The sequence below is a fragment of the Bubalus kerabau genome, chromosome 14 (assembly GCF_029407905.1).
Source record: "Bubalus kerabau isolate K-KA32 ecotype Philippines breed swamp buffalo chromosome 14, PCC_UOA_SB_1v2, whole genome shotgun sequence".
Taxonomy (NCBI): domain Eukaryota; kingdom Metazoa; phylum Chordata; class Mammalia; order Artiodactyla; family Bovidae; genus Bubalus; species Bubalus kerabau.
This window is the reverse complement of record NC_073637.1, coordinates 24365360-24390252: the sequence shown is the minus strand read 5'-3', so window position 1 is coordinate 24390252 and position 24893 is coordinate 24365360. Positions and strand designations below refer to the sequence as shown.

The following is a 24893-nucleotide window of genomic DNA, read 5'->3' as shown; positions in this document are numbered from 1 at the left end:
TCTTCCCATACGTATGGATGCAGAGTTAATAAAGCAAGAGCATGACAAGCACTTTGTATTCGCCCAGCACACCTTTATGAGGCACCCACCATGCCCCAGATCAAGTAAAATGCTAGATCTGGGATATAAATGTGAGAAAGACTCGGCTCCCAGTCTCAGACTTCAGTGTATCGGAACACATTCATTTTAAACAAGTGCATTACACAGCCGAGCATCTCTCATTCATGTTCGTCACTCCCAATTCATCTTTCCCAGTATCATCTGGGCCTCCCAGGACAACATTTGATGTCATATTACTAAAAACTGTATGCTATATGCCACATTTTTCTAAAACCTCCTGGTTGTTATGAGTGATTTCCCCCATTTCCTTGGAATGCCTAAATAACATGGGTGTGTGCATGCTAACTAAGACCCTTTGGTCATGTTCCACTCTTTGCGACCCCATGGACTATACCCCGCCAGGCTCTTCCATCCACGGGATTTCCCAGGCAAGAATACTGGAGTGGGTTGCCATGCAACCCGGGGGATCTTCCCCGACCCAGGGATCGAACCCTAGTCTCTTGCATCTCTCGCAGGCAGATTCTTTACCTGCTAAGCCACCGGGGAAACCCCAAATATCACTCCTTCCAAATTAAAAGCAAAAATAATTTCCCTGTGTCTCTGCTCTGCAACATTGCCACAAATCTTCAATTTGTCAGAAACAAACAAACATGCGGTATCTGCAAAATGCAATAAAGCTAAGTGCAGGTATGTCTCCACAATTTTAGCCCTTTTATTTCACCAAAATTTTTCATTCCTCATTACAGAAGCTTACATAACATTACAATTTCTATATTTCAATTAGAAGAGTGCATCATTCAATGCAGAAAAATCATACTCTATGTAGAGGTAGTATTCCTCTGGTTAAATAGCAACTCGTAATTTTTTATGAAATAAATAGCAACTCGTAATTTTTTATGAATTTATGACTCAAGCTGAACTGAAATAGAAAATAAAGGTATTCTTTATGTAAGTAATTACTTTTAGCTCCCCAATGCCAAATTTATGTTATATTAGCACCTCCATATGTAGCTCCAAAACCATTAATTTTTCTATTTTGAGTCAAGGCCAGACAAGAGACATAGATTTCCACATTTTATAAGACTTGTTTCTATACCATCAAACAATGAAAAACAAGAACCTAAAAAGATTCCCTGGTCAAGATGGAGGCAAAAATACCACAAGTATTCAAGAGACAATTTATGGTTCTCAGCCTAATCAAATTTATTTCTCCTTCTAAGCAACATGTTTTTATTTATATCTAACTAAATGTTTTATTAATACAGGTGGACATGGAAAGAAATCTGTAAAGTTCTTCACAGCAGTTCTTTTTTCCAAATTTGAGAACTCTGAAGTCACCTTTCTCTTTTCTTTTCCAACTTAAATCATTCCAGTTCCTCTCATTTTTCTTCACAAAGCATGCCTTAAACTTTTTCATTTTCTCCGATCTATTTAAATTTCTTGACATTTTTCTAATGTTAAAGAGATTATAATTTCTAGGCAAAGTACTGGAGAGCCAGCTGAGTGGTACAGCATCATTTTCTACTCAAGAGGAAAAATGGTGAGTCCTGTCCTAAGGAAACACTTGTATGTTCATTAGACAGATGTTATAAGGAAAGTAGATTCAATACATTTGGCACACACACACACAAACATTACAAGATTGTTGTGACACTCTTATAATCATACTTTCATCAAATCAGCAGTTAAAATTAATAAATTAAGTAATCTATGTCTATTCCAATAACTCACTAATACCTTCAATACACATTTTGCACTAAGTTGACATTAAAAAAAGGGAGGGAGAGATGTAATTCCTGTCCTCAGGGCATTTATGATATCTTAGGAGGAAAACAAGAGAAATAAGAAATTACACATGTTCAAGAGAAAAACGCATAGAAAGTTCAAAAAGAATAAAAACCGAGTCTGTAACTGCTGGAAAAATGGAAGAATACAGGAGTGATGAAAGTCAAATTGGATTATCCAGTGGCAAGATTTCTAGGGTAAGGTCGTTCTAAAGAAGTGGTGCCTAGTGGGAAATTCTTAGAGGTGTCTAATCCACGTCCAGCCCATGTGCTTCATCTTTTCCTAAGGAGAAAACGCTGATGAAAGGCTGCGCTAATGCTGAAATCAGAAATCTGCTTGTTCATCACGGCTTTCAAGATCAGTCCAATGTAATTAGTTTTCCTCTTCCCAAATGAAAAGATTTTCATCTTCAAAAATATAAAATATTTCTAAGATATTTCTGTTGCTAATACCTAAGAATGTCTCAACTTGGCAAAACAGGCGGGCTTGGCCAAGCATTTCAAAGGACAAATGATAGCTGTGTTCTCTGACTACTTGGTTGAGATTCGTTCCTGAGTTCTGGAATCTGCTGTTTAATAAGTTGTTGTTCTCATCAACTACTTCAAAGATTTCCTTTGTCTGACTGCTGGGGTCTTGTGGATTTGAATTCACCTGACCCACAACTAACAACAACGTATGCAAGAAATTCTTTAAATATGACTGAAATTTATTGAAATTATTTTCTTCCTCTAAGCCCAAACAGTTACTTTGTTTTAATTTTCTCCTTCTGTCCATCAAGTCAAATGTGTTATTAAAATGAGGCCAATCGTGTGTATTGCCAATGGCATTATCAGTAAGTGCTCTTCTACTTCTTGTTTTATTGCTCTTGTCTCTGAACATGGTTTTGCTTGACTGTCGTAAACATGGGTGTATTTTCATCCATAACTGGAGACTCAAAGAATTTTCAACATCAGAATCTTTGCAATATGCAAATCCTCGGTGTTCCTCATTTACAGGCTGGTTAATCACAGTTAGTATTGGGCAATGTTGACCACAGATATTATAGAGTTTATCCAAAGAGTCGCCTTCCTGAAGGGCGCCATGAATTACATTACTACCAGCCAATGGTTGGTTCCTAACAGCACCATCAGAGACAGGATGGACTTTGTTACCAGCAGACGCGAAGACATGAGTGGCAGACGTACACACTCTTTCTGATCTAAGGTTACACTTCTCCTCTGCTGGGTGATTGGGTTTTCTCTCCTGAGCACAAGCTTCATCTTCAGTATCTAGCTCATCGTCATGGAAGGGCTCCGAGTCACTACAATGAGGCACGTTAAAATAATTGCATCTCAGCTCAGAAGGCTGAGTCAGTTCCTCTAGCTCTGAGGAGGATAGTTCAGCCATGTTTGGGCCTGGAGCCAAGTTTCCAAAATGTGAATACGGAACCTCGGTGCTGCTATTATCCAGTAGAGTATCCACTGATGTGGTGTCTGCATGGCCACAGGGGCCAGAACATTCAGGCGATGACACTCTTAGCAAATGATTTTCTTTCAGGAGCCACTTGCCCTTGTCAATCAGTACTCCCTCTTCCCTGTCCCTGAGGATTCTTTTATGATCATTCTGTTTTGTACCATGTTCTGCAATGTCTTCCCTGGGATAACTGGCCCTCATGTTATTAACATCACATTTATCTCGTTTTTGCTCCGGAAATTTCTGCAACACAGTTGAATTACTAGACACCCGTTCCAAAGACCCAAGTGACTGACCTTCAGGATCATAAAGGCCTACTTTCCCAGTGCCCTGAAATTCCACAGAATCACAAGGATAAACCTGAGATGTGTGTGTAGATCCAGCAAAAAGAGATGGTCTCATCATCTCTGCTTTACCATAAAGTTTCTCTATTGTCCTTTTAACAAATCCTTTGTTGCATTCTTTCTCAGGGGTCATCTCCTCATCACTGTCACTGGGGCCATCACTGGATGTTTTGTATGACTGTTCATTCTCACTGTTTTGTCTATAATCTGACCAATCAGAAGTTCTTGACCTTCTTAGGCTGTTTTTAAAATTGAGAGGGGACTCTGCAGAACTTCCAGCTTCCAAGCTTTCCACCATCTTTCTGACTTTTGTTTCAGTTTCTCCTTCACTGGGCTCCTTTTCTGTATTTAGCTTAGAATCATAGCAAAATACTAAAGATGGTGGTGTCACCAGTTTCCTACTGATGGTCTCACAGATTACACCATCCTTTCCTTCTTCTGCATCATTTCTGCTGGACACTTGGATCAATTCCAAACTTCTACCAGCCTCTAACTCCTTTCGGATCAATTCTTCAGTCACTTGCTCCCCTGAATTTACCTTTATATTAAAGTTATCAGTGTTCTGGTTTTCTAATTCCTCAAAAGATTCCATTTCTGAGACGTTTCTTTCACTTGATATCATGCTGTTGGTTGTTGAGCCTGGTTCTTCAGAAGTCTTTGAATCCTCCTTATCAAAAGATGTATATACACTTTTATTCTGAAATTTCTTTAATGAACAACTTTCAGATTTATCTAAAAAACCATGTTCTCCATCAAGTTCTGATTCAGTTGTATTTTGGAAACAGCCACAGTGGCTTAAACTACTGATACTTTGGTGTGACACCAACATATTAGAGCCGTGTTTACACCCAGGGTCTGCCAAAATATTTCTGTTTTTCTGAACTTCATCAACTGTTTCTAACTCTTCAGTCAATTCCAAATTATCAGCTCTCTCATAGATATGGTTTTGCTCATAAGCGCAACCCTCATGAGAAGACACAGCATCAGTAAGTGAAGAGATGTCTCCTAAGAAACAAGCCTTGTTCATGGAAGTCGGATCCATGGTACGGTCATCACTGGGGAAAGAATCTTCACTGAGGTGACAAGTCTCCTCTGGAGGGTAAGTCTTAACTACAGTGCCCATTTTACGTGCAGATCGAGTCACTGCTGTAACACAGACTTCAGAGACTTCCTCACTGGCAGTATGGCTTCCATCTAAAGAGATTTTCTGTGTTTTTTCATTTTCAGCACACTGAGGAATTATCTGAATGTTGGGTGTACAGCAATTTGCAGAAAGACCTATTGGACCCACATCCTGTTCTTTCTCAATGAGTCCAGAGTGATTCTTGGTTGATTCCACTAAGCTGGCCACAGCGGCCTTCAAGTCATCAGCTTCCTCTGTGACGGCAATGTGCTTCAGCACCTCCAACAATGCAAGTGTTTCTGAACTTCCACTGGTCACCTTGAGAGCGTCACCTGGACAGAAGCTACTCACACCTCCCTTTAGGGTTAGCACCAAGAGCCAAGCTAGAAGTACATTAGTGGAGGAATTACATATCAAAGAAGTGAAGGGAACTTCTGAAAGTGGACCTGGCATCTGAACAACTCCATTTTGAGCCTTGGGACTACTAGGAACCAAAGCTTGCAGCTTGTGAAGCAGCTGAACTGGTGACAAGTGCTGTGGGGTGTCCCCTTCCAGATCTACTTGTACGGCAGTCTCTACGCTTGGCCCTTTTGCAGCAAGGTTTATGTCTTTGTAAACAAGGCTCATCTCTTGCCCTGACTTTGCAGCAGATATCTGACTTTTAGCATTAGGATCATCCATAGCTGACTGCGACAAAGTACAGAATTCATGAACAGAAAGCAAGTAAGTATCGTTCAAAGAGTCAGTCTGGCTCTCACAGTGATCTTGGATGAGTTCTTCACTGCTATTTTTGTCAAAAGACATACCTACTTTCTTACCTAGATTGTCTCCTGTCAAACTGGCACTTTTAGTTGTGTGTCTATTACTTTGCAGAATAGAATCATTTCTTTTTCCAGAACTAGTGTGGGAACTGTTTCCTGGAAGAAAACCGTTATTATAACTCGCTACACCCCTTTCCTTTTTGTATACTGGAGCTGACTTGCCAAGCTGCAAAGCTGCTTGTGGACTTAAGTTCTGCAACCATCTTTGTACATAACTTTGAACTGAATGATGGGTAACATTCTCAGGAAAAACAGCTTTTTCCAAAGAAGCCAAGGAATTTGCCCTAGTTGTGACATGCTGCTTACTTACAGTAGTATCTGATTTCAACTTATCCCTTTTTTGTTTTTTCTGGCTCCTTAAAGTTATGTGTGAATTATTAACTTTTGAAACTAAACTCCTCTTTGACATTCCTCTCAAATACCAAGAGGCTGTTTCTGCCTGAGACTCTGGCCCACAAAAAGCATTGGGTTTTTGCTCAAGGAAGTTAAACAAATGAAATAAATTTTGATTTTCAAAAGTATTTTTGCAATATCCAATCTCATTATGAGAAAACACTTTCTCTCCTTGACCAATTTCTCTTTTTGTAGGTCCCCCCAAGTTTACTTTGTTTAGTGGTCTGGATTTTCTTCTGGCTAAAAGTCCTTGAACCTTAGGTTTATGAATAGTATTTAATTTATTTCTAGGGAAATTTCTGGAATTCACAGGATTATTACCTTTCGAAGAAAAATAATTTGATTCAATTACTGTATCACTTGCATGGAGGTCTTTCTCACAAAGTATGGCCCCTTTGAGGGAACTATGTGAATCTCGCAATATCGTTTCCTGTGCAATTCTACCTCTTGTGTTCATTCTCTTATTCTTCCTAGGGATTCTTTTAGTTGCCATCTCTCCAGCCTGATGCTGAGAATTTATCACATGCTGCTGAGATTTCATCTTTTTTTTGCTAGCAACAGAGGACGAAATCTGCTTTTCATTTTCTGGAAGCTTTGTCAAACCACAATGAGAAAATTCATGAATCAGTTGGTCGATTCTTGTAGTGACAGTAGAGTTTCCTACTGAAGCTGGGGTCTTGGAAATAGTTTTGTCAGTTCCAGGGTTGTTACTTGAAGAGTGAGCTGCATCTGCTAAGAAAGGGCTGGATCTATCATCGGTGTTACCATAAGTTCTTAAATTCCTGACCCTAGCTTTGTTGTCTGCTGTGACATTATCAACTATACCTTCCTCCACAATTGAGTTTTCTGATGTAGTCTGTGGCAAGCCACCATTATGGGACATCTCTAACATCTTCTGACTTGTAATTTCTACAACACCAGCACTTATTGCACTTGATTTGAGCAATCTGCTTTCCTTTTTTCTTTCTAAAGATGACGCTACCTGCTCATCATTATCAACTTGAACAAGTATGGGTCTGTTGGACACAGATGACATTTTACTGCAAGAATGTGTGACCATGTGATACTCAGACTTGTTTTCCCAATCTTTCCTTTCCTCATTGTAGGAAAACTGCCCAATCATTTTCTCTTGAACCTCAGTTTCAGATACTAAGGTCACACTCCCTATCACAGACTTCTTCTGCCTCACTCTCCTTGGTCCAGGTGTAGGGGGCCTGTAGAAACGATGCTTCACTCGATCCTGAGTTCCCTGGGTGGCATCTGTGTCCATAGCAGGGTTCTCCCAGATGGTAGAACTACCAGTTTCAACATCTTGATCTTTCACTTGAGTGTTCACCTCCTCCGCTAGACTGTCCACCTGACTACCACCTTTCTCTAGAGGTGAGACGTCTGCGGACAATGAACACGCAGTAATCTGTACACCAGATGATCGATCATCCGTTCTCCCTGGGAGACTGCTTATTTCACTTTTTTCACCATTATTGGACAGATCAGCTCTACAGAGAGTGGTTGTCCATCTTATGGTTTCCTCCTCTTTTATCTTGAATCGAATTTTCATCTCAACTGTCATAGTGCCATCCTGATTAAAAATAATTGATTTCTCAACATCATCTTCAGAAGGATATATCAATAAATTCTGAGAATCATTTTTTTCTAATGCCAAGTAATTTTCAGAAGCAAAAGAATGATCTGAGTAGCAATCATTACTCTGCATTTTCTCAGAAGAAAGAGAATAAATCTGAGACGTTGGGCTTGAAGGTACATGTGTGCTCACTTTCAAGATTTTAAAAGTAAAACACAACGTGGAAGACAGAGAAGTCATAAATATCCAATAGAGGAGGCAACAAAGAAAGAAAAGAAGAAAATGAACAATTAGTATGAAAAATACCCTATTTTCTAAATGTCATAGTAAGATGTTGTTAAGTTTCTCACCTCTATGTATTCATTTGGTCACTTTAATTCATGGTAGTATCTGGTACATTTCTACAACATACTCTTTTAAAAAGAACTTAAATTCTACTTCAGGGAGGAAATTCATAGAATTGTACTTAAGTCCTAATGAGTTTAATAAGCTAATTTTAATACAGAAAGTATAAAGTAGAAACTGCTAAGGATTCTAGCAAAAATAAAGAGGTTTCTGTGAGGTTTGGTTTTCTGTATTATTCTGTTTCACAGTACTGGACTTGGGGTGTAATCCAGTGCTGCTTACCTATCCATACAAGCAAGGGATAGATTTTTGGTTGTATTCATCTTCCTTTCAGTATGTATCAGAGAGAGGTATCTATAGCATTACCAAACTGAAAACAGTTTTATAGTTTATTTTAAAGGCAAAATTAACTGAGTAATAATTATTAATCTAACATTATCTTCTATAAACAGTACATTTAATTTAAGGTCAGTCACAAAACAGAAGAGCGCGAATCACAAACCCAGATATCTAGATATTTTTTTAACATGCATCTCTAGCGATGACCTTGGCACTCACGCTTCCTCAACTCAGTCAAATTACTACCTGTAGCTTGTATACATGTGCACATGCTTGTGCTGTGCTATGCTCAGTCGCTCAGTCGTGTCTGACTCTATGTGACCCCATGGACTGTAGTCCACCAGGCTCCTCTGTCCATGAGATTCTCCAGGCAAGAATACTGGAGTGGGTTGCCAAGCCCTTCTCCAGGGAATCTTCTTGACTCAGGGATTGAAGCCAGGTCTCTGTCGTCTCCTGTACTGGCAAGTGGATTCTTTACCACTGAGTCACTTGGGAAGCCCTTTGCATATGCTTACCATCAATTCAGGATATAAGGCTAGAGATACTTTCTCTTATTTTGAGAATACATTTACCAAAATTATAAATGAAAATGTTTCACTCATTATAATAAAAAGTGAATCTAAGGGCCTATGGCTTTTACTGGAATAACTTCAGAAAGTGGAGAATGTATGTAGTTAAGAGAATTTTTTTTAAGTCAATCAATTAATCTGAGCTCAGCTGTGCTACATGGTATTTATTATATATAGAAAACTCCAAAACTACTGGTGCGTCGCTTACTCATATCCCATAGAATTTAGAATTCCTCTCTAAATCAAGAAATGATGGCACTTTGATCTTTTATCTAGGTATTAGGTGCAAAACAAAGAAAGAAAAAGAAACTCATCAATTTAAATAGATATATCATTGATTGATTTGAAAAACAATCTTTTTAAAATTATTAATCTCTCTGACTCTTTGCAGCTATAACTAGAACCAATTTCAGTTTAAAATGTTTTGATCCTCTCTTTTTCTGTGATGAAGGAAATTGGTCATTTAAGATGAACTGCTGTTGTTGTTGTTTTTGAGGTTAAAAAAAAAAAAAACTTAGGGCTAAAAATAAGGGCTATATATTTAAGTGACTTACTTTTTCTGCTTTCTGACCTAGCATTTCCCTTGGGGTACACACGACGAGAGATGCCTGGTAATCTAGCAGGAAGCAAGTACTTTTGAATGTCATAATTTCCTGGTTTAAACGGTTCCCTTCCTGCTGCCACCACAGCTCCAGAGCTCAGGATCACAGCCTGCAGACTGGGAACCTAGGGAAAAAATCAGAGTTGTGGTCCTGACATGAGCAACATGAAGTTCTGGTCTTTCCATACACTGAGTTTATGACAGATTGAATTAATTTAACAACCTTCACGGTTTGAAAGAGATACTCACCAACCATCTGTTGGGCACCAATGATGTATACAAACTAATGGAGTACCAAACGGGGATGGGGGGAGAAGGGGGTGTTAGAATCCTTATTCAGCCCACAGCTGCCTGGAACAGATCAGAGTTCTGCCCTCATAACTAAACAAATCTTCAAAAGGTATGCAGTACCGCCCCTGTCCTACCCACCCAAGCACCCACCTGGGAAAGAGCCTGACAGTCACTCCAGGACCACAACATTCAGTGATTGTGGATACGCAGGTCCCAGAAAAATGCTTTCTGTCCCCAACAAAATAGCACTCTAGGCCACTCTTTTTTAAGAAATATCATTGAGATTATGTAACAGGGAACAGAAAATCTGACTCTATGTTGGATCTGTTTCCTTGACTTTAACCTTTGCTTTCCAGTTGCTTTTGTTATTATCATCACATTACCAGCCATTATTACATAATGGTTGGCCTCAGGGAACCCAGCTGGTCTGCCTGAATGCTCACCTAAAGTGCCTTTGTTCAGCTCATGGGGAGACAATCTGACCTTGCCCACCTGTGGATGGCTGCAGAAAAGAAGAAATTAACACGTCCCCAACCCAGGCTGGCCCAGGCTGGAAATATTTTGCAAAAATAATGGCTATTTTACTTTATTTCCTCACCTCCTCCCCCTCTCTGTTCTAATAAAAAAAACTGGCATACAGATTCCAAAAAGATGGTTTAGGGGGACACTAGTCTTCCATCCTCTCAGTCTGCTAGCTTTTGAATCAAGTCCTATTCCTTGCCTCAACACCTCATCTCACGATTTATTGGCCTATCCTACAGTAACAGATTATGTGCCAACACCTTCTGTAAGTCAAGGCTCAGGGGAAAGAGTGGAGGAGAAAAAAGAGGTCCTCCTGGACCATGCCTCATCCGAATCTGACCTCAAAAGGAAGAACATCCACCCAGGTGAGCCAGTGCCCTCCCATGCACACTGAAGCATGTTAGCATGCAACTGTGAGCCTGCACGCATGCTTTCACACATGCATGCGCGCACGTGGGAAAAACCTTCTTGCGGGAGGGGAACACCATCACATCACTCACTACTCGAGCTCAGATGTGAAGAGCCCCCGTCCCCTCAAACGCTCACCTTCCTTCCGTCTGTGGCGTACAGCTTGGTCACCGGGCGCTGCATGACCTGTGTCAGGTACTGCAGAAAGACCTCAAAGCTCTGCGTGACCCTCCTGTTGAGCACGATTGCACGCCTCGTTTTAGGGTCGCCATTCCTGAAGACCACAAGCCGTCGCGGCGCGCGCAGCATGCCGGGAGCAGCAGGGGCGGGGCCTCGCTGCACATGCGTGCTGAGAGCTCGGCTGCTGAGCCAGGGCCGCGGGCGACGCCGGGCCTTGTCCAGATCCACTGGCTGCACCTTCCTGCCGTGGGAGCACAGGTACGACTGACCGTCCTCCAGCTCCTCCAGGCACGTGATGCTGTGCCTCCCCCGGGGGGTGCTGATGTTCCGCACCCCAAAGGGCAGGGGAACCTTGCCCGACAGGTTGTCCAGCAGAGCATCGAATGTTTTGAAGGAACGAGGGTTCAGCACCACCCGGACCCCGCCGAACTGAGGGTCTCCGCTCTTGTAGAAACTGATCCTTTTGGCCACAACAGGCTGGGTGATGCCCGACTGGCGAGGAGAAGGAAGCGGACCTTCAGAGGAGATCCGGCGAACCATGGAGAAACTGGTGGAAGGAGTTTCGCTCATTTTGGTTGAGACCTGGGGAGGGAAGGAAATTATTCATCTCATGGTAACAGCACCAAGAGGAATACATGCTGATGCTAACACAGTTACTGGTAGCTGTTCCTAGGATTTCATTCATTCACTCATTCATTCGTTATACCTTCCTGTTTTGAAAGATAACTTTCAGGGCTTAAAATAAGAAGATATAAAAGCAGCAGTTAAGTAAGGGTGTTTATAATTGAAAGATTAAAAGCAGCCTAAAGGAACATCTATGGTCGTCTAGTGACTTAAGACTGCTCTCCCCATGCAGGGAGCCTGGGTTCCATCCCTGTTCGGGGAACTAGATCCCACATGCCACAATTAGAAATCCGACATGCTGCAACTGAGACCCGGCATAGCTAAATAAATAAAAAGTAAAAACAACCTAAGGACACCAATGAATTGGGCACAGGTGGAGAAGGCAATGGCACCCCACTCCAGTACTCTTGCCTGGAAAATCCCATGGACGGAGGAGCCTGGAAGGCTGCAGTCCACGGGGTCAATGAGGGTCGGACACGACTGAGCGACTTCACTTTCACTTTTCACTTTCATGCATTGGAGAAAGAAATGGCAACCCACTCCAGTGTTCTTGTCTGGAGAATCCCAGGGATGGGGGAGCCTGGTGGGCTGCCGTCTATGGGGTCGCACAGAGTCGGACACGACTGAAGTGACTTAGCAGCAGCAGATAAATCATGAGGTATACATCCATGGAAAACTGCACAACCATTAAAGAGGGCTTTATTGGCCTGTATTTATTGGCACAGAGAAATGATCATGACATTTATTACTAAGTGAAAAAGCAGCTTGTAGAATACACACGCTAGGCCATTGCCAATGTGTATAACATTTATTATACTAGAAGACGAAAATGTATATACAGCCTAGTGCTGATGGTGGTTATCTCTGATGGCAGAGCTGTGGATAATATTTGTGTTTTTTATACATTGCCAAATTTTGTGACTCTTTAAAATTAGCAAGTATTATTGAACAATTTTAAAAATAAAAGAAACACAAATCAGAAACCATCCAATGAGAAGAGCTTTGCAACTGATCAGTTTAGTTCTTCATGTCCCGGCAGTCAAGGAAAAGGGAGAACACAGGAAAAGTTTATAAAGTTCAAATTGTCTGTTAGATGGAATCAAATGAACTCATTTGGAGGAAGTTGTTTCCTGACATTAAATTCTGGAAGACCCTTAAAAAAAGGGCCATTTTAAGGTAGTCTAAGATGTTTTCATTACAGATTGTAGAAAATGCAGTTAAATTACACACAACTAATTGCACATTGGAAAATGCTGCACTAAACAAATATTTTTAGAATGAATGATGGCAATACTATGGGGCTGCTACAAATGATGCAATCTGGTTACTGGTCCCAGTAGAGCCTGGAAAGTGAAATTTTCGGTCGTAATTTAAGAGCCGTTTCAGCCAATCACTGAGGTTTTCCTTGTCCACATTCCAAGAGTCTGACTGACAAGTGAGCAGCTTGTGGGAGGGTTTATCTGAGGCTTGGCTTGTTTTTCATTAGTAGCACACTGCGGCTACTTTCCGTTGTTCTAAATCAATGTAATTATTAGTGTCTTTTGACAGAGTAAGAATGCCCTGCAGCCTTGAAGACAAATTGAACAAACTAAATAAATATGATCAGTATCATACAGATGAATAAGGCATGTCCAGCACTGTAAATCAGTTATAAATCTGGGCCAAATCACTTACTTAAATGTTTGCAAGCTGTTATCTAAGACTCTTCATTTATCTCCAATATGGCTTGTCAATATTATTTATATGTAATGTAATTTAATGTGTTCAAAGATCAACTGAGAAATGAGATGTGTCTCCCCTTCTCTCTTCTCAAGCAGTTTACAGTACTTAAGACACGAAAGGCAGTCTAGCAGGAGCTGGGGAATCCAGCTTTGCGGTGTCAGCAAAACCTCAATCTCTGCTCATCCTCGGCTGATAAACCCTGGTCTGACCTGACAAACTGTGCTGTGATGGAGGATGAATTCCTTCATTATCTGAACAAAAGATTTCAGAAGTCTTTGCCTCCAACCACTTTTTAGGCTTGTTTAGTACTCTTGCCTGGAAAATCCCATGGACGGAGGAGCCTGGTAGGCTGCAGTCCATGGGGTCGCTAAGAGTCGGACACGACTGAGCGACTTTACTTTGACTTTTCACTTTCATGCACTGGAGAAGTTAATGGCAACCCACTCCAAGTGTTCTTGCCTGGAGAATCCCAGGGACGGGGGAGCCTGGTGGGCTGCCGTCTATGGGGTCGCACAGAGTCGGACACGACTGAAGTGACTTAGCAGTAGCACTTAATATTTATTTGAAATTATTTTACATGAATAGTGTTTAAGACACATTTTTCACCTAAATTTGAATAGCTTATTCATCTGTACGTAAGCTCATGTGTGCGTGCTCAGTCGTGTCTGACTCTTTGAGACCCCATGGACTGTAGCCTGCCAGGCTCCTCTGTCCGTGGGATTTCCCAGGCACGAATACTGGAGGGGATTGCCACTCCCTTCTCCAAGGGCTCTTCTTGACCCAGGGGTCGAACATGGGGCTCCTGCATTGGCACACAGATTCTTTACCACTTAAGCCACCAAGTTCCTGGTGAGGCTTTTAATTCCAGTAGCACCCTGCCTGGATCTCACTATTTGGAGAGCCGCTCACCTGCTGGTCATGTTGGGAACACAGTTATGTGAGCTGATACACTTTGGGTTTTGTTTGGTGGTGGGGGATGGGGGGAGGTGTCTCGGTTTTTATGTCTGAAAAAAGAGAAAGAAGATTTTGTGCTGGGATCAGAAAGGAGACCATGGAAAATAGGGTCCATGGGAGGGAAGACATGGCCCCCATGGTCCCACTCTGACTGCTGCCCAGTCTTGATCATTGGTTTTGAATCTAATGCATGAAGGAAGAAGCTGGAGTTACCATGTCCTGGGAAGAAGCCATATGCCCAGCAGAGGAGGACCATCTGCAGAGCAATTACCTGCAGCAGAGTAGTTGCCAGGCACCTTAAAGAGGAGGCCACAGCAAAAAAAAAAAAAAAAATACAAGTTCCTCTGGTCCTCACTGCTGTTACAGGATCTCTGAGAACTCCTGGAAGTGACTGGAGGAAGTTTTGGAGAGAGTGTTGATATTTTGCATACATGTGGCTGGGATTTTAGAGCCCATGGTGAGGTGGGCAAGCACAGCAGAGTGTAATGAAAATTCCACTATTATTGAATAAAAGGATCTCTGTGCATACAGTGGGACTTCCCTGGTGGCTCAGACAGTAAAGAATCTGCCAACAATGTGGAAGACCTTGGTTCAATCCCTGGGTCAGGAAGATCCCCTGGAGAAGGGAATGGCTACCCACTCCAGAATTCTTGCCTGGAGAACTCCAAGGACAGAAGAGCCTGGCGAGCTACAGTCCATGGGGTCGCAAGGAAGCTAGGATCTTGAGGCCCTCCATTGTCCTCACCACTGACTGCCCTAGAGGTAGCAAAGCATCCAGTACACAAAATCTCTTGCGTCCAACCACAAATTATATTGAAATCTGCTTCTAATGACAGCTTGCTACCAATATCATCCCCTCTTCTTTGAATGCTCTTCATAGCTGAATCAGACCATGAAGCTGTGAATACTTGCATAGCTTTTTAAGATTAACCCGATTTAGCACCCTTGGTTTCCTGAGGTGCGACTATTGTTACACCGCTCTGTGCTGTCACTGGTCTGAGTCATGTGTACAGCTCAGAGCTAAATAGTTGCCTCTCCCAAGAGGGCTGTACCTTCCTTCTCTCCCCCACTCACTTGACAACAGATGACAGGTTTATAAGGTGCAGGCACGTCATTTCTTAATTATATTTTTAATTTAACTTTCTGGCACATATTAAGAATGCAAGCAATTCAGAAAGAAACATAAAGTCAAAAACAAAATATAAAGCTGGTATATTCATTATGTTCTGTAGTGATTCAGAGATCTGATGCTGCAAGAAAAAATATTTCATTCCACAGGTCATAACTGTATGAGACTAGGGGTTGGGGTTCAGAAAGGAAATATGGGATTTATTCTTTATGGTTTCCCAGGTGGTGCTAATGGTAAAGAATCTGCCTACCAATGTAGAAGGTGTAAGAGACACAGGTTGAATCCCTGGGTGGGGAAGATCCCCAGAGGAGGAAATGGCAACCCACTCCAGTATTCTTGCCTGGAGAACCCCATGGACAGAGGAGCCTGGCGGGCTACAGTCCATGGGGTCGCAAGAGTCAGACGCGACTACAGGGCTTAGCACACATGCACACTCCCGCTGGCAGTCCCAGCTCTTCCGAAGCTGGGAGAATGTATTGCACAGATATCTCTAATGAGTAAATAGACCTTTTAAATCAGGAAAAAACCTTTCCTCATATTTGAATACACTTGAATTTCTTGATTTCCTGATATTAAAATTCCCTCCTACTTCAATATCAGCATATTGAGGTTCCATGCTTATCTGGGTAAAAATAATACTAGCAATAGTTATTGTTTTTCTAATGGTTATAGATAGAACACAAATGTGTAGTCTAGATATAAAATATAAAATAAAGTACAGCTAGCTAAAATAGATTATTTTCACAATAAAGATTTTTTAAATAGGTTTGTACTTACCAGAACTTGAAACTTCCCTTAAAAAGATGGCTCAAGTTCAATAATCCTCACAAATGTTACTGGATATGTAACCTGTTCATTTCGTGCAAAGAAACTAGTGTCCTTGGGTGTATTCTGAGTGGGGCCGCTCAGAGATTGAGGGCAGCCAATTAATTTAATCCGAGGCGATGCTAATCACCGGGCGGACTGCACCTTCAGGGAACCACAGCCAGAGACAAGCCAGTTCCCATCATGCTCCAGAGTCCTGAGTCTTCCTGATTAGTGTCTCTTGTGTTGCTTTCTGCTTCCCTAGTATCATTCTCAGGCGAAAGTACTTCCCCAATTCATGAGCATTTTCCTCCCAGACAGCCTCAAGTCCTCACTTATTTGTATTAAAGAGAAAAAGTTGTTACGCTGCTAAAAATGACATTTTTGTCATTCTTTGATAAATAGTTCTGAGCCAGTATTTACTCATGGTAGTCATTAAAAAGGAAAGGACCTAAGCCCTTTGTTTTTGATGCAAGCACTCCTGAGTATTGTGGCATCGATGTAGTTCTATAAAAAGGGCTGTAAGTCTAACAGTCCAGCTGCTCAGCACAGCACAAGTGCGAGAGGCGCCCCGCAGAAGGGGTGCTGCGCCTCCACACACCCTGCCTCCCACCGCTCTGCTTAATCATTGGGGGTTTGAACGTGTTTCAGGACTGTGTCACACACACAGTCCCCAAATGACACATACTGCCTCCAACAGCTACCTGCAGTCTAATCTGATTTGAAAATGCCTCCCACCTAATCGGATTTACCAGGCTTCTCACCTCAGCTTTGAACCTCAAAAACAACTGGAGGGGTGCTCTGGGAAAGAAGGACCTGGTTCAAACCTGTGTTCCCGAGTGTCGCCTCCAAACACATCACTAAAGGAACAAGGTGATGACATGGCACAGTTTGCCTGGTAAATACTGACTTTATAACAAGTGACCAATTAAAAAGGAAAAAGGAAAAAAAAAATATCACGTATTAATACATATATATGAGATCTAGAAAGATGGTACTGATGAACCTATACTGCAAGGGAAGCAAAGGAGAGGCAGCCACAGAGAACAGAGTGTGGACACAGTGAAGGAAGAAGAGGGTGGAAGGAATTGAGAGAGCAGCATTGAAACACATTACCATACATAAAATAGATAGCGAGTGGGAACTTGCTGTAAGACACAGGGAACTCCAGTCTGTGCTCTGTGACCACCTAGAGGGGTGGAATGGAGTGGGATGTGCAAGGGAGAGGGCCTAGGTATATTTAACGGCTGATTCATGTTGATGCATGGCAGAAACCAACACAAGATTGTAAAGTAATTATCCTCCAATTAAATTTTTAAAAATGTAAAAAGGAGTAAGAAAGGGAGGGAGGAAAGAAAGGAGGGAGGGTAGATATGAGAAATGATAGTTATAAACCTCCATTTATAACATCACCATCCACACAGACATGGCAACTGAAGCAATAAAGAAATGTATATTTTCAGAGTAGTGACAGACAAGTCATATATATATATATATATATATATATTCATATATATATATATATATATGACTGAGTTACTTTGCTGTATAACAGAAATTAACACAACATTGTAAATCAACTATACTTGAATAAAAGAATTTTTTAAATGCCTGGATAGGGAGTTTTGATTCTATTCTGTAGAACATGGAAATGCACTGAAAATTTTTGAGCAGAAATGACATCAGAACTGAACTTTTCACTGACTTTGTATGTCAGATGACTTGCGGGGAGGAGACTGTGGTGACAGAAACTGGGGAGGTGGCCCTAAAAATAGTTAAATCAAGAGCTCCTGAGGGCCTGACTTAGAGTAATGAGAATGGAAATAGAAAGGAAGGAAAGTATTTCCAAAAGTTTCAGAGGTAAACCCGAAATAACACAACAATAGGTCGACTGTGGAAGGCAAGGAGGTAGGTAATTTATTTAATCCTTTAAATGAATAATCTACTATAACTAAAGAAGCCAGTGCAGAGCATAGTTCAGCAAAATTGCATGAAGCAGGCTGAACAAAGATGACAACAGGAATTGGCTTTTATCAACTATACTTGCTGTGTCCTCATTTAAATGAATAACTTGAGTTTTTCAAGCTACATAAGACGAGAGACTGTGAAGTCAGGAATTGTCCTAATCCATTCCATTTTTAAATACTTAGTTTGAGGTCATAGAAGGACATCCAGGTAGTGGTGTGCAAAAAGCAGTTATTAATATAACACTGAACATTGGGAGAGAGGTCAGAATATAAGAGAGATTTTAGAGGCATTCAAGGAGGGGCTATAATTTGTGTGTTGGGATCACCAAGAGAAAGAATTGTGAAAGCAGTAAATATTATTATTCACATTATGAAATGGGCAGACTTGAAGTTATGTAGTATTTACAGTTGTGATGTGAACAGATCTCTATAATCAACATGATAGTCAGAATTATGGTAAAATAACAAAAATTCACAAAAATTCACAATCCCCAAATTCACAATGGAATTTCACGTTTCCATCATTGGCTGATCAGATGAAACTGGCCTAGATATATCAAAAATTAAAATTCAAAATGATCCAGATTAAAATATCTTCAAGTCTATTATAGCCTTATGGAGAAATAGTATTATTAAAACAGAATGCTATACGTCCAAGAATTTCTTAAACTATACCAAGATGAAATTCATCATTTCTGTGACTAGTAATTTTTAATTCAGGACAAATTAATTAGTTATAATCACTTGGTCAGAATCTGATAAATACTATTTACTAAATGAAAAACTGGAAAAGAAAATGAGTTGCTCTAAAAAATGTATCTGTCAGGGATAAATCATCTTTTGTATAATGTCTTCAAGAGTGTGCAAAACACTATAAAGAGATATGTTTTACTCTACCAAAAAAGAAATAACTTCACTATTAGTCAAAGAAAATGCAGCTATCCTCAAAATACGCATAATCATGCTAAGGTTGCTTCCCTGGTAGCTCAGCTGGTAAAGAATCCACCTGCAATGCAGAAGACCCTGGCTTGCTTCCCGAGTTGGGAAGATTCACTGAAGAAGGGATAGGCTACCCACCCCAGTATTCTTGGGCTTCCCTGTGGCTCAGCTGGAAAAGAATCCACCTGCAACGGGGTAGACCTAGGTTCGATCTCTGGGTTGGGAAGATCCCCTGGAGAAGGGAAAGGCTGCCCACTCCAGTATTCTGGCTGGGAGAATTCCATGGACTGTATAGTCCATGGGGTCGAAAAGAGTCGGACAGGACTGAGCAACTTTCACTTCACATGCTAAGGTCAGAGACAAGTCAATCCAAAAAAAGTATTCCTAAACTTCTTAACAAAATAAAACAATATTTCTGCTTAGAAAAATCAGGTAAGTAGACTCTCAGTTTATACTTTTCTCTCTCCATTCATAAGCAGCTCTTGGATTTTACATCAATTATTGGAAACAGCCAGTTTCTAAAAAGTGACTGGGGGTAAGTCTCCCATGGTATGTTCTTAGCATGCTGCCATGGGGAAATATTTAGCTGTTCAAAGGTTCCAACTTTCTATGAAGAGACGACAGTGGAAAATTTCATCTGTGTGATTAGATTAAGTTATTTTAAAATGTTTGGAAGATCTTTATTGCTTAGAGGAAATAGGCTTTCTTGAATAAAATCAAACGATGCAAAAGGATTTACTTATTTTAAGATAGATGTTGGCTATTTTTTTAGAGTGAGAAAAACACCTTGAAATTCTTTTAGACTGATGACACTTTTGCCTTAAAAAAGGAGACATTTGGATATTCTCTCCAGATAGTAGTTTTATTCTAATCCTTACCACTAATCCTCTCATCAAGAGCTTTCCTTTCCTGTTAAAGAATATTTTTAAAAGTCACAAACATGGTCTTTTTAACTCATTCTAAAAACAGACATTTCTGAAAAATGTTAGCACATGTATTCTTTATTGAACTATAGTTGACTCACAATCTTATACTAGTTTCAGATGTACAATATAGTGATTTGGTATTTCAGGGATTGCACACCATGCAAAGTTATTATAAAATACTGCCACCATTTTCTGTTCTGTACATTCCATCCCTGTGACTTATTTCTCCTATAACTGGTAGCTTGTCACCTTCACTTACATCCCTCCCTCCACCCCTCTCTCCTTTGACGATTACTAAAATGTTCCCTGTATCTGTGAGTTTATTTTATTATATTTGTTGATTCATGTTTGCTTTTTTAAAATTCCACATGTAAGTGAAAACATACTTTTTATGAATTTAGAATAAAACTTTTATTGAAATATAATTGATTTACAATGCTGTGTTAGTTTCAGGTATACAGCAAAGTGAATAAGTTATATATATATATATATATATATACACACACATACATTTTCAGATTCTTTTCCCTTATAGGTTATTTCAAAATATTGAATATAGTCCCCTGTGCTATGCAGTAGGTCCTCGTTGGCTATGTATTTTATATACAGTAGTGTGTGTATATTGGGCTTCCCTGGTGGCTCTGACGGTAAAGAATCTCAAACTCCTAACTTATCCTTTTTCCCCTCCCCTTTTGGTAACCACAGGTTTATTTTCTATGTCTGTGAATCTATTTCTGTTTTGCAAGTAAGTTCATTTGTATCTTTTTTTTTTTTAAGATTCCAGGTATAAGTGATATTATATGATATTTATCCTTCTCTGACTTACTTCACTTAGTATGATAATGTCTGGGTCCATCCATGTTGCTACAAATGGCCATTATTTCATTTTTTTTATGGCTAATATTCCATTGTGTATGTATGTGTGTATATATATATATATGTACACACACACACACACCATATCTTCTTTATTCATTCCTCTGTCAATGGACATTTAGAGTGCTGCCATGTCTAGGCTACTGTAAACAGTGTTTCAATGAACACTGGGGTGCAGAAAACCTATGTCTTTAATTAACTTTCATAATAATTGCAGTGCCTCTAATGGCCCTTTATTTGCCTTAAAATTCTGCGTTTCTGATTTCTTTTCATCCTAGTACCTCTAAGGAGAGGGGGAAATGAATATATAACCACAGACTGGAGCTGGAATCAAAGTCTGAAGTTGAAATTTTAATTTTGCCTGAAAAACAGCATGACAATTTTATATTGTAACTGTAATGTTTTATTGTAAAAATGGCTCAAGTTATTTTTCATCAAATAAATTGAGAGGTATCAGAATTGTCCACCATGGCTTTTCAAAGTCTCCCTCTAAACACAGCAACAAAGAATACATTTCTAGCAAAAAGTGGAACACATGTCAAAGTAGAGAGAAGGCCAGCAGATGGGGCTGCCAGTCCCCTGCCTGACCTGACATGGTCTGGCCACCAAAGTCTTCAAAGTGCAGACTCAGCCTCCCCGGTCTGACCGCCCAGTGCCTCATCCTCTCCAGAGGATTAAGAATGGTTGAGTGCCTACTCAGCTGCATGGCCCTGAACTTCAGCCTTCCCTGTGGGCCAGTCTGTGTTTTAGTCTGCAGTTCTTGACCTTGGTTCATGCTCCACTTCTCTGGGGTGAAAAGACTGCCATGGACCCCACTGATTGGACTAAGATGGCCTTTGCCTGCTGCAGCCCAACCAGACTTCCTGCCTGATAGAAATTCTAAAGCTGGGGGTCTTCCCTGAATCAGGTCTGGCTTACTCCCTTCCCAGTGCAGACTTCTGCCCTTATCCCAGGGATCCCTGCTGCCTGTCCTCTGCACACCCCAGATATGGCCGCAGACACCAGGTGGCCGTGAGATTAGCCGATTGGGGAGTGATTACCAGTTAAGGTGCTGATGTGGGGAGGTAACAAACAGCTAGTGCAAGGAGCTGCATCCCAGGCTGGGAGCTTGAGTTTACTACAACAGAACTAATACAGATTTTTGAGAAGGAAAAAGGACAAGACAAAAATGGTATTCAAGATGATATTCTAGTGGCAGAAGGTAATGTACACAAGGATGGGAAAGACCAGAAAGAGAAATATAGCACAGAAACAGGTCAGCATGGTAACAAATCTTTAATAATCAACCTGAAATAAAATGATGGTGCTGTAGTGTATTATATTACACATAATAAAAATGGAAAATAAGTAGCTTGTTTGACTTCTACAGGAAGAAATACTGTTTTTGGCCTACAAAGATTCGTAAGGTGGGTAATCTCCCAAACTCAAAAGAACTCTCAGATGCACATAATCTAAAGTCAATTGCAAATATACACCGTTATGGTAGATGGCTTACAAAAATGAGTAAATTGACTCCTTCCCTATGTTCACATTCCATAAGGAATGTGTCATCTGTAGCACCTCCCAACACAGGTGGTGTCTGTTTCTTCACCGCTTGAATTTGAGCAGCTTCGCATGATAGAATGAAGTGGCGGGACATTACAGCAGTACCAAAACTGAACCTCAAGAGGATGGGCACACTCAGTCCTCCCGCGAAACCTCATGTGAATAAGCCAGGCTGGCCTGACAGATAATGCGAGAAACCTAGGCCAGGCGCCCAGTCACTGCAGTCAACAGCCAGCTGACCCTCAGAAACAGAGCCACCTCCCTGACCAGACATAGAAGCAACCTAGCCTAGCCCAGAAGACCTGCCCCTCTGAGCCTCAGTTCAGTTCACTCGCTCAGTCATGTCTGACTCTTTGCGACCCCATGAATCGCAGCACGCCAGGCCTCCCTGTCCATCACCAACTCCCAGAGTTCACTCAAACTCATGTCTATTGAGTCGGTGATGCCATCCAGCCATCTCATCCTCTGTAGTCCTCTTTTCCTCCTGCCCCCAATCCCTCCTAGCATCAGAGTCTTTTCCAATGAGTCAACTCTTTGCATGAGGTGGCCAAAGGACTGGAGTTTCAGCTTTAGCATCATTCCTTCCAAAGAACACCCAGGGCTGAGCTCCTTCAGAATGGACTGGTTGGATCTCCTTGCAGTCCAAGGGACTCTCAGGAGTCTTCTCCAACACCACAGTTCAAAAGCATCAATTCTTCAGTGCTCAGCTTTCTTCACAGTCCAACTCTCACATCCATACATGACCACTGGAAAAACAATAGCCTTGACTAGATGGACATTTGTTGGCAAAGTAATGTCTCTGTTTTTCAATATACTATCTAGGTTGGTCATAACTTTCCTTCCAAGGAGTAAGCGTCTTTAAATTCATGGCTGCAGTCACCATCTGCAGTGATTTTGGAGCCCCAAAAAATAAAGTCTGACACTGTTTCCACTGTTTCCCCATCTATTTCCCATAAAGTGATGGGACCAGATGCCATGATCTTCGTTTTCTGAATGAACTTTAAGCAAACATTTTCACTCTCCTCTTTAACTCTCATCAAGAGGCTTTTTAGTTCCTCTTCACTTTCTGCCATAAGGGTGGTGTCATCTGCATTCTGAGGTTATTGATATTTCTCTTGGCAATCTTGATTCCAACTTGTGCTTCTTCCAGCCCAGCGTTTTGCATGATGTACTCTGCATATAAGTTAAATAAGCAGGGTGACAATATACAGCCTTGATGTACTCTTTTTCCTATTTGGAACCAGTCTGTTGTTCCATGTCCAGTTCTAACTGTTGCTTCCTGACCTGCATATAGGTTTCTCAAGAGGCAGGTCAGGTGGTCTGGTATTCCCATCTCTTGAAGAATTTTCCACAGTTTATTGTGATTCACATAGTCAAAGGCTTTGGCATAGTCAATAAAGCAAAAATAGATGTTTTTCTGGAACTCTCTTGCTTTTTAGATGATCCAGTGGATGTTGGCAATTTGATCTCTGGTTCTTCTGCCTTTTCTAAAGCCAGCTTGAACATCAGGAAGTTCACGGTTCACATATTGCTGAAGCCTGGCTTGGAGAATTTTGAGCATTACTTTACTAGCATGTGAGATGAGTGCAATTGTGCAGTAGTTTGAACATTCTTTGGCATTGCCTTTCTTTGGGATTGGAATGAAAACTGACCTTTTCCAGTCCTGTGGCCACTGCTGAGTTTTCCAAATTTGCTGGCATATTGAGTGCAGCACTTTCACAGCATCATCTTTCAGGATTTGAAAGAGCTCAACTGGAATTCCATCACCTCCACTAGCTTTGTTCATAGTGATGCTTTCTATGGCCCACTTGACTTCACATTCCAGGATGTCTGGCTCTAGATGAGTGATCACACCATCGTGATCATATTGGTCATGAAGATCTTTTTTGTACAGTTCTTCTGTGTATTCTTGCCACCTCTTCTTAATATCTTCTGCTTCTGTTAGGTCCATATTATTTCTGTCCTTTATCGAGCCCATCTTTGCATGAAATGTTCCCTTGATATCTCTAATTTTCTTGAAGAGATCTCTAGTCTTTCCCATTCTGTTGTTTTCCTCTATTTCTTTGCACTGATCGCTGAAGAAGCCTTTCTTATCTCTTCTTGCTATTCTTTGGAACTCTGCATTCAGATGCTTATGTCTTTCCTTTTCTCCTTTGCTTTTCGCTTCTCTTCTTTTCACAGCTATTTGTAAGGCCTCCCCAGACAGCCATTTTGCTTTTTTGCATTTCTTTTCCATGGGGATGGTCTTGATTCCTGTCTCCTGTACAATGTCATGAACCTCAATCCATAGTTCATCAGGCCCTCTATCTATCAGATCTAGTTCCTTAAATCTATTTCTCACTTCCACTGTATAATCATAAGGGATTTGATTTAGGTCATACCTGAATGGTCTAGTGGTTTTCCCTACTTTCTTCAATTTAAGTCTGAATTTGGCAATAAGGAGCTCATGACCTGAGCCACAGTCAGCCCCCGGTCTTATTTTTGCTGACTGTATAGAGCTTCTCCATCTTTTGCTGCAAAGAATATAATCAATCTGATTTTGGTGTTGACCATCTGGTGATGTCCATGTGTAGAGTCTTCTCTTGTGTTGTT

At 40.9% G+C, this 24893-nt stretch overlaps 1 protein-coding gene across 14 annotated transcripts in view; it reads right to left on the bottom strand.

The window, feature by feature from the left end:
- The window catches only part of RP1 (RP1 axonemal microtubule associated), a 105131-nt gene extending 93354 nt beyond the window's left edge, over positions 1 to 11777 (bottom strand). For 3 of the 14 annotated variants that reach the window (XR_008702149.1, XR_008702148.1, XR_008702147.1), the window contains exons 1-2: positions 10774 to 11767; positions 9368 to 9539 (exon numbers count right to left, since the gene is read on the bottom strand). Coding sequence is in view for 11 of the 14 variants with exons in the window: in XM_055546004.1 (XP_055401979.1) it covers positions 2218 to 7751; positions 9368 to 9539; positions 10774 to 11385 (6318 nt within the window). In the remaining 3 variants the exon portion in view is untranslated. The other 11 variants (XM_055546007.1, XM_055546005.1, XM_055546008.1 and 8 more) reach the window with 9 other exon arrangements.
- Positions 11778 to 24893: the final 13116 nt, after the last annotated feature.